This window comes from Triplophysa rosa, linkage group LG20, assembly GCF_024868665.1.
Source record: "Triplophysa rosa linkage group LG20, Trosa_1v2, whole genome shotgun sequence".
In the NCBI taxonomy this organism is placed as follows: Eukaryota; Metazoa; Chordata; class Actinopteri; order Cypriniformes; family Nemacheilidae; genus Triplophysa; species Triplophysa rosa.
The window spans coordinates 10,015,612-10,030,677 of NC_079909.1; the positions used below are offsets into that span (position 1 = coordinate 10,015,612).

General features: G+C 39.0%; 1 protein-coding gene across 2 annotated transcripts in view; it reads right to left on the reverse strand.

The window, feature by feature from the left end:
* The window catches only part of tafa4b (TAFA chemokine like family member 4b), a 42,950-nt gene that overhangs the window by 26,060 nt on the left and 1,824 nt on the right, over window positions 1-15,066 (reverse strand). For both annotated transcript variants that reach the window (XM_057362128.1, XM_057362127.1), the window contains 2 exons: window positions 5,695-5,799; window positions 5,449-5,563 (listed from right to left, as the gene is read on the reverse strand). In XM_057362128.1, the coding sequence (XP_057218111.1) occupies window positions 5,449-5,563 (115 nt within the window). In that variant the 5' untranslated portion in view covers window positions 5,695-5,799. The remainder of the gene's footprint in view (window positions 1-5,448; window positions 5,564-5,694; window positions 5,800-15,066) is intronic.

Genomic DNA, 15,066 nt, shown 5'->3' on the forward strand with positions numbered 1-15,066 from the left:
ACTCATAGCTCTAATGTTTAAAAGAGAGTTTAGGAAGATGTATGTAACCACAATCATTAGCTTTCATTAGCTTTTAAAGCCTCGTCTCTTGTCAAAAGACTCAACGCGACCGCAGACTTTGATGAACACTGCTGGCAGCAGAGACGTCTGTGTCCGTACCATTCTTATCAATGACAGCGTAATCTCGTATCTCCCTGCTCCCAAATCAGAAACCTTGTATCTCCGATTAAACATGGTTTTGGGGAAATGTTGTGTTAATGTTGGTACACAAGTATATGATAGCAATATAAGGTATAATACCAACTTTAACGATACAATGTTTAATAACTCAAAAAATATGCAGTTTTTTTAACTTCCTGAAAAATAATGGTTTTGGAGATACGAGGATTCCGCCCGACAGTGACGATATGTACATATATTTATGCTACCTCTGTGCCATTTTAAGAGGTTTTACATTGTATTTTATGATCGTGCTTTGGATCACCACATGTTCTTTTCGAAAGTTTCGAAATGCAACTCTTAAAGGAACAGTTTACTCAAAAATGAAAATTCTATCTTAATTTACTCACCCTCAAGTTGTTCCAAATCTGTGTAAATGTCTTTGTTCTGATGAACACAGAGAAAGATATTTGGAAGAATGCATGCAACAGTTCTTGGCTACCATTGACTACCATAGGAAAATTTGCTTTATACATTTCTTTGTTCTGTTGGGGGCCATTTCTCAATATGCGTTCTTGTCTGTACTTGTGGACTTGTGAAACATCATCAGTAGCAGCCCAAGTACTGTTACAATTCAAAGTTCACATCTAGACAAGAACGGATAAAATCCCCGGATGTGTCCTTGATCCGCCCTTTTTATCGAGGATGCATTGGGAGGTGACTTGTGTGAATTTGTGACGCTAAATTTCCCGACATGCATTGCGCAGCAACAGCAGTGGAGCAGTAAAACAGATAAATGCTTATTGCGGTTATTTTGTCACAAAATGTAGTTTTAAGAGTTGTTTAGGCGAGAATGTATGTGTTTAAAGTTCAAATCTGCAGTTGGTTAATGAAGATTGCGTCTATTTTAAAATTTGCTGGGAGGATTTCGGAGATGTGAGCTCCAGGCAATCACCGGGCGCTCAAGCGCTCATGTACCGCCCAACGCGGCCTCACCTCGGCAAGTGCTTCTGAATCTCATGGCTGGCTCTGATGTCTTTGTAGCGGTTAAACATGAGATATAATCAATTTTGGGTATATCTAACAGGCAATCTTTGGTCTTATAAATCTATTATTTGTTTCTGAGCAAATCATTTTAACTGATGGCAAAGTTAAGTTTCACTTTCTATCTTTGATTAAATGTTGTACTGGAGCGCTGCCTACTGAAGTAACGTTACTTTTGACTAAATTATTCGCTTGTTACATTTTCTATTGTACAAACTTCTAACACTTTATAACTAAGCATTGTGTTTTGCATCATATTTCATTTTATTCTAAACAAAATCAGAGCAGTCATGTTGCCAGAATCACATATTCATATTTTTTTAATAAAATCGACGGGAAGAACTGTTGTGTTTTGTCTTATTATATCATTTAACTTCGTTTAAACCTAAAGCTACATTAAAATAAATTTTATGAACTAGGATTGCGTGTATTTGACTGAGTGACTCATCAAGTACTCTGCTGTTCCATTTCTAATATAAATTGTATTTATAATATAATATAAATACAAACTCCAAAGTCTGAACTTGCCAAGTCCGATCTAGCAAGGACACAAGTCCATTCTTTGCGTTCTTGGAATTGAGAAACGGCCAAGAAGATAGTTTGAAGAATGCAGGAAAGCAAACAGTTCTGGGGCACTTTTGTTACTCTACCATTGTAATTTTTCCTACTATGGTAGTCAATGGTGGCCATGAACTCTTTGGTTATTAGCATTCTCCAAATATCTTTCTCTGTGTTAAACCAAACAAAGAAATTTATACAGATTTGGAACAACTCAAGGGTAAGTAAATTATCACAGAATTTTTATTTTTAGGTGAACTGTCGCTTTAACATCGCTGTTGAAAATGGTTAGAAAATCATTTTGTAAGAAAAACTTTTTTCCTTTGCCTTGGGGCTACAGAAGATGTGGCCAGGACAAGTGGGAATGTGAACTACTGACTTGACCAGGCCAGCAGAGAACGACTTCACTGTTGAGCCCTGAGGTGATTTTTACACTTGAGCTGCTTTGTGCAGACACCTCATTTATCCAGAGATCTAGGTCTCAAAACTCACTCACTATGACCCACAAAACCTGCCTGTCAGATAGAGAAAGAGACAGTCAAAAAGAGGAAAGATGCACTTTTAAAATCTCTCTCTTCCTACCCATCTTCACTAATCATTCGCACTTGCAAATTCACTCATTTCTGAGATTGCACAACATTTCTGAGACAAAACTAGACAACGAGTCACACCTACTCACAGTTAAGTCTAATAAAAACTCAAAATAGGAATTGGTTTATTGGCTTATATCAAAATACCAGGCAAAAAAAAAACTGATTATCTGAATGAGATTCTATAAATGTACATAAATTATTTATTCAATTATTTATGTATGATTATCCTTGCATCTTGCATGGTTTTCGATAAGCCGGCTCGGGCATTTCTAGTGAAGTGTCAGCTGTTAAGATGTCAATATATACTCGCTGCCTTTAACATTTGTCTCGGGTCAACATCAATGAATTTTGTGTCCCTTAAGAGGAACAGCGAAGACACAACAGTCCTTAGCTCTTGTCCTCTCATGACCCTGACAAGTGTTTTTCATCTTGAGCAACTACATTCATGCTAAGCCTAAATATTTAATTGACTATATTCTGGTTATAATTACACTATTGATGCTGTCAAAGCTAACTCAGAAAATTAAAGATTGCACCACACCAACAAGTGACATTTCACCAGAAAATGTCTAGATGGCATATATATTGGATTCTTAAGAATGTTCCTAGTATATAGCAAACCGTTTCCACTTTTAAAGAAAGATATTCTGCATTTTACACCTTGGGTGACAATTGGGTTATTGTTCTAGAAATAACACCCAGTAACAGAATTTCCATTGATACTCAGCATGAAACATTGTGAAACTAACAAGGTTTCTACAAGAACACCGTAACAGTAATCTGTTCCAGTTCCTGTTTTGTTGGTTTTAATTGGATGTGTTAAATGTCATTCCAGGTTTGACCAACAACACACAGACATCTAAACTTGTGTGTTTAATCTCTATGTCACAAAAAGACTGACACAGACCAAAGCCCAGCTCACACAACCCAGATGAGGTCTCCAAGTGGATGGCCTTTGCCTCCAGGTGACTCACTTTGACACACTGCATGAAAGTTGAAGTGATGTGTTGAAAATGGAGACAAACAGCTCACAGAGGCATGCATAAATGGTGTGCGTGCTCATTAAATGCAACGCACGTGGAGACATCTGTCGACAGTATTGCCTATAAGGATCCTATTACAGCAGACAGAAAAAAAAGCAGCCGATTGCACGCTATTGTCTTTATTTACCCGCAAGCATGGACAAGCATGGCAGGATACGCAAGACAAGAAAAAGTGGTTGTTAGTTGTAGTGTCTGGTTTCTGTGTCAACCATCAGTCAATGGCCCTTGCCTCGTTTCGGAGGGATTCAGACCATCCATTCCCATTAGTGTCTATGTTTCCGCTGGAGAACTTTACAAATGACCCATTACTGCTTCTCATTCAGACTGTGAGGGGTGATTCCGGTACAGCCATTTATGGAGCTTCAGAGTCACCATGTGGCCGCAAATGGAACTGCAATGATGAACTCTTTCATAGGCTGCATGGTGAACGACTAAGAAATGAAGCCAAGTCAAAACATGCCGGCAAAGCTATTTTATAATAATTTTTTGCCTATTATTATATTTTATATTATTCCATGTAGGAGTGTATAGATCTCACATTTACCTGTAAATGTGTAATTTGCAGGAAAATGTAAAGCTGTTCTTTCATAGCTCAGGACTAGGGAAAGTCCCAAGATGGATTTTTTGTAAATTCCTAAACTTACACACTCATTGCCACACAACAACATATAAAGAAAGAGTTATGTGCAAAACAAAAGTTGGTTAGAAAAAGAAGATCTCTTCTGAAACTCTTAAGGAGACACATACTGTATGAGATTACTGGGATCTTTCTCTCACGAACAAACCCTGACAGACAGGAGACTTCTCCATTTGCTCTTCATATAATGTCATCGCTGTCTAGAAGAACCCATTCAGATATCAAAAAGATCTCATTTGTGAGTTTTCCCTCCAATGGGAAAAAGAATCTGACTTGGAAAAGCGCAGAGCCGAATGCAATGATGGCATACTACTTTGGTGGCAAGTGAAAACTTTGCTGACCTTCACAACACACTGCTGCTGTAATTAGCACCGAACACACTGATTAAAAACACCTTGGTGAGAAACGTAACCTCTTCTCCCCGTCAAAATGAGAAGTACCATCATCCGTCAGGCCGGCTCGAGATGCTGGTGGCATTTCTGTGCCAGCAAAAAAGGTCACCTTGCATTAGCAACAACCAAACAAAGAGAAGTCGTAATTAAAGAAAGTGTGATAATTAGCCAGAGCGACGCTGACTTTGGGGAGGACTTTGCATAATATGAATGATTCAGCGAAAGAACCCGAGTCTGACCTTTTGGCATGCTAAAATATTTATGTACTGCTGGTCACTTCGTCGCCATGAGGGAAGCTTTCATGAATTATGCAAATCAGAATTAGTTAGCTCGTGGGTGTCAATTAGCGTCGGGAAGTGGACATCATTTTTAGTTTTTGCTCTGTCTTTTTTTCGATGACGGGTGTGTGTGTGTGTGTGTGTGTGCGTGTGTGTGTGTGTGTGTGTGTGTGTGTGTGTGTGTGTGTGCGTGTGTGTGTGTGTGTGTGTGTGTGTGTGTGTGTGTGTGTGCGTGTGTGCGTGCGTGCGTGCGTGCGTGCGTGCGTGCGTGCGTGCGTGCGTGCGTGCGTGCGTGTGTGTGTGTGTGTGTACAGAGGCACATAGAGAACGTGTGTAGAGTTTATCACATGACTATTTAAGATCATACATATTAATACAGTCATTACTGAATTGCCCCTCTATTAAAAATGCCTTACCTTGGAGATGTGAACTCTAATAAAAAGAGTGACTTTTGTGCCGTCCGCTTTAATGTTGCCGCAGGACGATGGTGCTATTGTTTAATACGATACGGATATGATGCAAACATCTTGCATTTCAGATTCTGAACAAAATGGCACTCGACAATAGCAGTGTTTAGGTCAAGTCTTCTTAAAAAACTAACCGATAGGCTACTGAAGGGCTCATTGACATTCTCTGTAGTTCAATCACAGCTTATTCACAGACATTGTTGTTGTCATTCGTGTCATGACAGAATTTATTTGTTATGCGTTCATCAACAGATTTTCCAACAGGGCTTTGGCATACCTGTATGTCCCCGCAGGGTCCTTGTACCCGCAGAAACTGGATGGCAAGACCATATTACCAAGGTGAGCAAGACTACGAGCTTCAACAGCCACAATGACCGCCCCCAAGGCTTCATCTAGAGAGAGAAAGAGAGCAAGAGTTACTGAGAGAGCATTGAAAATGAGTCAAATTCTGTTTCAGCATTTCTTTGACAAATGTTCAAGGTTGTATGGAAACCCTATGTCTCCACTGTCTCCACTGTGTTACCTTTCTGTCCCGTGTTCTGGCCTTTCAGATCACTCTCTTCCCTGTGAGACGGCCATGTCCCCTCCCTTATCCTCCTCACTCGCTTCTTCAAAAACTGTTCAGAATCTGAAGAGACAGAAGAGGGGAAGGCATGAGGGCAAATGAACCTGGGTGTTTCGTCAGCTATGGGAGTTTTGACACTACAGGGCAATTCCATTAAAATGTCAACCTTACCTCAGGTTTACTAAAGGTTTTTACGATACTAACAGCACAGATGTTAAAATTTAGTGGTTTAAATAGCCATGTGAGGTCTCTCTTAAAGTTTTTGAAACATGATTTTCCATAGTCCGGAAAGTGCAGTTTTCAAGGTTTAAATAAATGGAGATTTTTGTTTTAATTCACAAAAATCATTTTCCTTTTTTAAAACAGAAACTCGTGCATGGACTGATTGTTTCCTGGTGTTTAGACTCTATCAACAATGGTTTAATAAAATTTAAACAGATGGTTCAGTATATTGGTAATAAAATACATTCTCTGCGTGTTTATTGACTGTCACATCCATAACGCGAAATGCCACATCCATAATGCTGAAATTGCCCTACAGGTTCTCTCCTTTTTGTCTAGTGTCCAGCAGTGGATACACATAGTAATTTTTGTTGGATTCCTTTCCCGAATTGCCATTAACAAATGTTATTTTCACCATATTGTAAGGAATGAAATGTCAGAGTCATAGAATGTCGGAGTCTTGCTTAATTCCATAACTGTTGTTCATTATAGATTTTAAAACCATTTTAAGGTGACCTTTATATAACAAAACTAAAAAGGTCAACTCCTGGCCCATAAAAGGATCATCTGTAGCGGAGGAAACATAGGCACAAAAACACAGACACTAATATGACGATAGAAAAGCATCGCTGAAATGTGAAATTGCAAGAAAAACTAAAAGAACTGAGATGAAACAGGTCTGGGGATTGAAAGAAAAATAAATGAAAGGTTTGCCTTAGAGATGTATAGAAACAGAGGTGGGGTGTAGAGAAGGAGGGCAGCTTCAGAGAGGAATATACATCCTCGGGGCCCGATGCAACCTGCGTTCTTCAAAAGCACCCGCGCGCACACACGCGCGCACACAGGCAGCGGGGCCACAAAGATAGGACTGATACTTGTTTACAGTAGTTCACCTACCCCCGGGCTCCATGCGATCACACACTCACAGAGACCACCGACAGACATCTCACAAGTTCAATAGCGTACACGCACGTGTGCTCTCTTTTTCGCCGTTTGCTTCTATTACTCTGGACGCGTTTGAACAGGCGCTAATACACACACACGCATGCGCAAAGAAAACTTTTGTTGCCGCAGGTTGTCAGACACGTGCAAAAGCAGAAACAGGTCAAATTCCTGCTTGACTTTTTACCTTGACAGAGAGAAGAGGAATACGAAATGAATACCGAGAAGCACAACAGTAGCCCCTAGCATAAGATGACAACATGAAAAACGTACCGTCATTAACATCTGCATTGTCTGCAACCATGGTATATAGAGACTATGTCAAATATACACTTTGCCCATTTATACATGTTTTTATATAAGTCATACGGTGAACTCACAGAAACACCTCAAGAATATGTGTTGGTCGTATTTCACTACCACACACACATGAAACATTAAAAGTGATGTGTGAAATTTTAGAAATGAGAATATATAGGGTTTTGCTTACTCATAAGACGCACAAGCATACCCCAAATCTTAAATAGCCTTTAAGAAAACATATTTTTCAAATTATATATTATTTTAATGTAAAAACATTTTTTAAACTATAAATTATGTATTTATCATTTTATTTTTTTTACAGCCTTAAATGAATGACAAACCTACTTAAGAATAGTAATAAAAGAATAACGAAAATTTTGATTATTATAAATCTGGCCAGTTTCATAATATTCACTTTAGTGGGTCTGAAGTGATTGTGTAGAATAGATCGTAGTGTCATTCTGCCCCCTTGTGGAAATACTATAAACTGAATTTAAGGGGAAATGACTAGAAAAGCCAAATGATGAGTTTTGTTAATATGTGCTTTATTGCAGTTCTATATTTTTATTTTAAATGTCATTATTAATTGTTTCAGTAATTTACTTTTATTAAGCTTGAGTCGGTTAATCTCAGCAGGTAAAGACTTGTGCTTTTATTTTGATTATCTGAGTGAGTGACAAGCTCATAGTGTGTGTTGACTAAAACACGGCTCATTTTTCTCATTCTCTATCCATAGGCAAACTCACAATACCCATTGCTAACAGCTGTTTGTTCTAACACATTCATTAGATCGGTACAGTGCTGTGTGATTATTGCTTGCTCCTGTTTACACACACAAACTGCTGTCCACAGTCATGGCATAGTAAATCATCCGATTATCTCCTATATTTCACATCATTCTTCCTCCGATACACAACATTTCCACTTACCACTAAAGTCATGTACATACACCTGTGTTTGCTCATTGGGTGATTCTTGCTCTGTGTGTGCGTGTGCATGTGTGTATGGTAGTTATCAGTGTATTAACTGAAGAACTCTTGAACAGAGCAGACCGAGATGATCATTATGTGGAGTGGGACGGTCTGTGCAGGAAGGTCTGTCTGGAAATTGCTTTGATTTGCATTTGGCTTAACCTCAATCACAAACACACAACAATGTGCACACATAGGCACACACGCTTCATTGACATGCCGAAGGCCACCTCTGACTAAGATAAGGAAACTGTGCCCTGCATTTGATGTCATCATCTCATGCTCGGAACTCGCTACAGAACCATTCAATAAAAACACACGTGCAGGTGAGGCAACACGTGCCTCTGTGGAATACCTGTCCCATTTACCTGTGGAAAATAAAGCGCAGCTTCAACTGTACATTACCTGCTAGCCGGAGTCATTTAAATTGACCAGTGAATTGTGAATTGAATTTCTCAGGAACGGGGAACCAGAATGAAATGGACTCCAGTATTACATGCCTGGCTGGCTGATGATAATGAAAACCTTTTAGACTTCTTGATGAATTAGTCTTGCATCAAAATCCTAGAAATAACCTAAACTTTTAAGTAAAGAATCTACTGATTGATTGATTACTGGTTATATACACAATTATATATGTCGACCAAATTGAAAGGAATCATCACAGTTGATGTCAAAGCGAAATTTGTAACACTTTACATTAAGGTACCCTTTATGAAGCATTTATAAATGTGTTCATTAATGATTAATACGTCATTTACAAATGCATTATAATGCAGTTATAACTGCATAAATTAAAAGGGGGATTCTAACGAAATACCTGCCAAATAGTGAGCAGGTATAAGAAAAACAACATAACACCCCTCAGTGTCCAGTCTGACAGCCTATATTGCAAACAACATCAAGATAATAATGAATCTGCTTTCGAGTCAAATAAATAATGAATAAATACATTTATAACATGTGAGGTAAAAATGGCTCACTATTTGGCAGGTATTTCGTTAGAATCCCTCTTTTTATTCATGCAGTTATAACTGCTTCATAATGCATTTGTAAATGACTTATTTATCATTAATGAACACATTTATAAATGCTTTATAAAGGGTAGCTTAATGTAAAGTGTTACCATGAAATTATACTGAAATTATGTTGAAATAATCATTTTTAGCTGGAGGGAATATTATTATCAAGTATCCTCAACTTACAGCTGAGTCTGCACATAGGCTGGGATAGGAGAAGGTGTCTTAACATTAAACAAATTGCACTAATCAGCTTTGTGCCACTGTAAGCAGACACCATCGATACTGAACATTACAATTCTCGTTCATATTTTAAGCATATAATGCTTTTAATTTAAGATACTAGCCTTTACATTATAATGTTAGTGTCAGTATACGTCAGGTGTGTATGTCTACAGGTTAGTTGCATCTGCAGTCAATGGTTTTGTCAACCTCGTGCAGCTGTTGACAAAAATGTTTTTATTTTTTCCATTTTCTCTGTCACTCATTTTCACTTCACTCACTTTCTCCAACACACAAAAGCCATTTGCAAACATTCCTGATCCTAAATACACCATTTCATGCTCCGATTCTCAAACAGAGCAGAAAAATGACTCCGTAAAACAACTCTATCTCTCGGACGAGAGGCCTAACCAAAAGTGAGCATAAAATGTGCGGGGGCCAAACAAAGTTCTTAAAAGCATCTCGGATTTCTGGAAAAATGCACAATATTGTAATGCGGCGGGAGGCCAGGGCCTCCAGTGCATTTATCTGGCTTTTCAATGAAACGTTTCCAGCCGGCTGCATTCCCTCGCCTCGGTGCAATATCGTTGTGTGTGTGTTTACGTCCACGAGCATCTGTGGGCGCGCTCGCCGTAAAGCTCCGACAACCAATCCGAATGGAAGCGGGGTGTTTCCGCACCGCTGGTCTTGCCGTATCTGTGTGTTTGCAGATGAGTACATCAGCTCTCCCTCAGCCGATATTACTGAAGATAAGCGGGCAATTTCACCACCCGGCACTGTCTGGCGACTCATTTCAATATGTATTTATGGGCTTGTGTGCGGTGCGCGCGTGATTATTTTAGAGACTATTGGAGCTGTACACGATTTCCTGCCCAAGTTTATTCTTCAAGATACGCAAGAATAGATAAATACTGGCAAAAATTGATTTTGCTTTACCGTGCAAAAAAGCACACACACATATCATGTCCTGGCTTTATAAGAAATACTAATTTAACTTGAATGACTGCAGGTCTGTACAAATGGAAAACTATGTACACTGGTGACAAATCTATCCAACAAAGGTTTTAAAAAAAGATACATTTTTAAAACACTGCATATTTGATGTTTTCTACAGTCAGCTCTGAACTTACTACTGTTTTTATATCTAGCCCGAGGGTAACACGAAGACAAGGGTCATAACAGAGTTAACGTTACAGAAGAATTGATCTTCGTTGCACTTAAGTCCCATTCACAGCCTGTTGCTCAGATCAGAGTCATGGTCCCCAAGATCTAATGACTCCTGCAGGCTTTTTGTCCATTTCCTAACCAACCCACTAAGAAGAACTATCTGTCTTTCATTTCATTGCTTTGTGTGAGTGAGTATGTGTGTGTGTGTGTGTGTGTGTGTGTGTGCTTGGCTTACAATGTGAAAATGTGCCTGTGTTTCTTCCTTTTAGATTTAACCGCATCACATTTAAACTCCTAGAATAAAAGGTGAAGTCAGTGGTAAGATGCCTTTCTCATTTGCAGAGGTGCTGGCTCTCATGAGAGTGTATTGAGACTGCTGTTAAGTGTCCAATTAGCTTTGCTCTGATGTTCAAACTCCATGAAGTCTACAATGATGACCTAATTTTTACAGAACAAGACGCTTCATTGCTTCATTTCTTCATGTACAAGCTGTGTCTTTTGTATTCTGTCATAATAACTTGTAACATATCTTAGTGTGTCATAACTCATAACTTTACCACTTTGTTCTGGTGAAGTCACACTAGCCAAACTTCCAGTTATCCATAAATTAGATATGTGCATCAAAATAGAATCAAATTATGACAAAAGCATGAAATATACCATGGATCTATGGAGTATTGCAAAATAGAGAATCAGCACATCTATTACACAAGCCGTAAAAGAGAACCTACAAGCAAATAGTTCTTATCTAAAAAATATTTTTTGACAGCCAATTAAATGGTCACGTGGGAAGGGAAACAAATGTCATTAATTGCATAGCAAATTATAATTAAGTAAAAGTAAACAGCCTGTCACCTGTCAACATCTCTCTCTCTCTCTCAATGTGGATTTGAACAATCAACGAGAGTGCTGCTCGACTGTCAGAGCCAGGGTCTTTCTCCTTGCCCTCTTCCCTGCAAAGATGTGCTGAGCCCGGCCACTGTCCCGATTATCTCACACCCCCTATCACTAATGACCAGACTCCTGCAGGCTGCTGTGTAATTATAATAATGACCGAACGTGCTGGGCGTGCTAACACAGGCGCAGAAAGAGACAGGGGAAAAGTCAGGCATGGGTAAAGAAAAGAGGAGGAAGGAAAAAAGAAAGAAATTGAGAGCAAGTGTGATCAATGGTTAATTTTACAAAGTCACTGAGATGTGTTAACGGTATCAATAAGTGAATTAATTTGTCTGTGGGGCGGTGGAGTGTGACACCATACTGCCGTGTTCCCTCAGGATCACTGGTTTCTAACCTTTTCCCTTTCACTCACTCACACATTCACACACACTGGCTTTTGCAAAAGCACACACGTAAAAGTTCTCAGTGAAATGATCATTGGTGAGAATGTTTGAATACCTACAGTGGTTTGGATAGAATTTACATACTGTATGCTCATACACGAACACACACGGACATTAGACATGGACATTCATGGAAAACCCAAAGCTAGTTTAGCAGCTTAACCACCAAAGCCAGTGTCCTGAAAAAAACTCACACCGATGTGCCTCACAAAATCTCTGCATATTTAGGTGACTTTACACAGCTAGGTTAATGCCGCTCTGTTCATGACACAATGACGCAATGTCGTATAAAAGCTATTCAATATTCAATTATGCCTGCTCTGAACCGCCTAGTGTCAAAGCCAAGGCACCTCTGATTCTGCATTGTGTAACATTCAAAATACAAACTTTAAAGATAAAAAACGTTCAATAAATGAAATCAAAACAATGGAGATACTTTAAAAGCACAATGAGAACATGGAGCATCGCAAACATACAAACACACCAAAAAAAATTGGGCCAAAAACTGAACTAAAGCGTCTGCAACATCCAAACTCAGAATCCAATTGTTTTCTGTTTAGTGCAGTAAGTGGGATGACTTCAGTTTGCAGACTAAAGATGGGTTTTAGTTTGTAAGATGGAAAGATATAAACTGAGCTGAATGTAAAAGAACAAAAACCTGACACATTGGTTATGTGTAAAAAATGCAAATGAAATGCAAACATTGTTGTTGTCATGATAGAGTGTATATTTTCCAAATTTAGGTTCATATTTAAAATACATATTCACATTTTCATCATTTTATATTCTTATATTGCTACTTTTATATTTAAAACAATCTCAAACTATTACTTGTGGAATACTGCACATACTGCACGGACATGTTTTATTGTCATGTGACATATGCTCTTTGACCTATGACGTATTAACAACAACCTGTATAAGGGCGTTGGTAAAAACATTATTTAGTCACGAGAAATGTATTTATCGGTACTTACATTTGAAAAGCAGACATTCAGTTTTCCACTAATTTTATTTTATTTACTTGTGAAATTGGACCGTTGCTCAGCTCCCGTGGCATCATGGGATAGAGTGGTGTCCATCCAATGCACACTTACAAATCTTGCCGGAAGCAGTAGACCATCCGGCTATTTCTCACTTACTGTTTTTTGCATACTGTTTCGGACATATTCATGACTGATTTTAGCCTAGTACATAATGGAAGTAGGCAATTTCTGATTGGATAAACTGTATAAACACTGCAAAAACAAACACGTGGCCACACATTGCTACATTGTAAGTGTAAACAGCCTACAGTTAGACTAATGAACTATACTGCAAAAAAAAGCTTATCTGACTATTAGTCCTAATAATTTTCACTGTTTATTGAGCATGGTGTCTTTTGTCAAATTTTACCAAGGTTAACGGGGTTTTAAACACTCACTTCACATTGTGCCTAAGAATGTGCATGGCCTCGAGTGGTTTATTGCTATAATAAATCAGACTTAATGTCTTAAACTCAACGCTTTGCACACTCCAGTGCACAGAGATGCACTACATTGCTGTGAACAAAATGAGAAAAGCAAGCAAATGTGTGTATTTTTTATGCATTCAAGCTTTGGTTAATCACACACAAGACTGTTCATTTATTCAAATATAACACAACCCTGACAAACATCTGTCAGCTGACACAGAAAGAGTTGTTAAGTTGCTCTCAAACACACACACAAACATTATATCTATTTTAGAATCTCTTGAGCTTTCGAATCTCGTATTAGGTTTGAAAGCTCATACGAGCCACTGAAAAGACAAAACAGGCTTATTGATAGAGATTGTTGTCAGTTGATTGAGAATCTTCACAACTGCAAAGCAACATTTCGGTTCCATTTGCTCAGGCCACAAAAGCACTTAATGCCGCCCACAAAACTGATGCTCATTTAAAAGGCTTATTTTTTCACTTGGAGTTGTAACCTGAATACTGAAGCCAGCGCTCCACCTTATGCCAGAGCAACCCAATCCACTGAGGGGAGTAAACCTATGGTTTGAGGTCATAACATTCTGTCTGAATTATAAGTGTTGTTGAATGCGTGTGTGCTTAACACGCTTGATTCTGGTGTGGTATCGGCTCAACATATTTTCATTTAAATTTGACAACTCATATTGACACCGCTCTGATCAGACAGAAGTGCTTGTGTCTTCAACATATCCTGTGCTGAAGCCTGTTATTTAAGGCAAATCCCATTGAAATGGATGTCATCGATTGCGAGTGGAATAAACCGATCCGCCACTCATTGCTGAAAAGATGGCTCAGATGCTGTTTAATACCATCGGAAAGGTAATTTTTAAGGCTAAGTCAAAAGAAAATTAAAAGACAGTAAGAAAGAGAGGATGAAAGAGATGCAGTACCTTCAGAAAAAAGTTCTGTGGCAGTCTCAAGTACCAACAAAAAGTGTTCATTGTTTAAAACGATTTCAATGTATCTCATGTGTTTCCACAGACTTTTTCACACACGCTGCTTGAAGAAATTCAATTAAATGACAGTATTGCTTTAGCATGTGTGTGCTATGAACAAACACATGCCTTTATTAGCATTTCCTTGCTTGATGTATTTTTCCCTGACATTTTGAGCTTTCACTCTATTTCCTTCAAACTTTCTTGTTGACTAATGTGCCCTCTCATGCCTCCCTTGTTTTTAAGGTTTCAGGGCCAACTGACACGACGTGTGTGCGTGAGCGGGATAGAGAGAATAGTAGAGAGTCTCGCGAGGGCCGACTCCCTCCGGCATCTCTGTTTTTCACTGTCAGCAGTCGCAGCGGCCCGTATTTAGACCTGCGTCCAGCGGAGCATTGAGATTTGTGAGAGGAAGAAGAATGAGCGAACTGGGAGAGAAACCGGCCATCAGGGACAATCTAATTTACAGATGAGAGACTTTCCCATCACTGCCTTCTGCTCCTAGTGAATCTCTCACTCCATCATTAATTTCTCTCGCACTCCTTTCGATTTATATCTCTGCCTCCTTGTCTCTCCGTCTCTTTAATAGCTCCTCCCCACTCTCACACACATACTTGTTCACACGTAAGCTCTCTCACTCTCTCCGGTCCTTGTCCATTCTAAGAGCATCCATCCATCACGGCAGCACAGACTGGATGGCTAATGCCAGCTCAG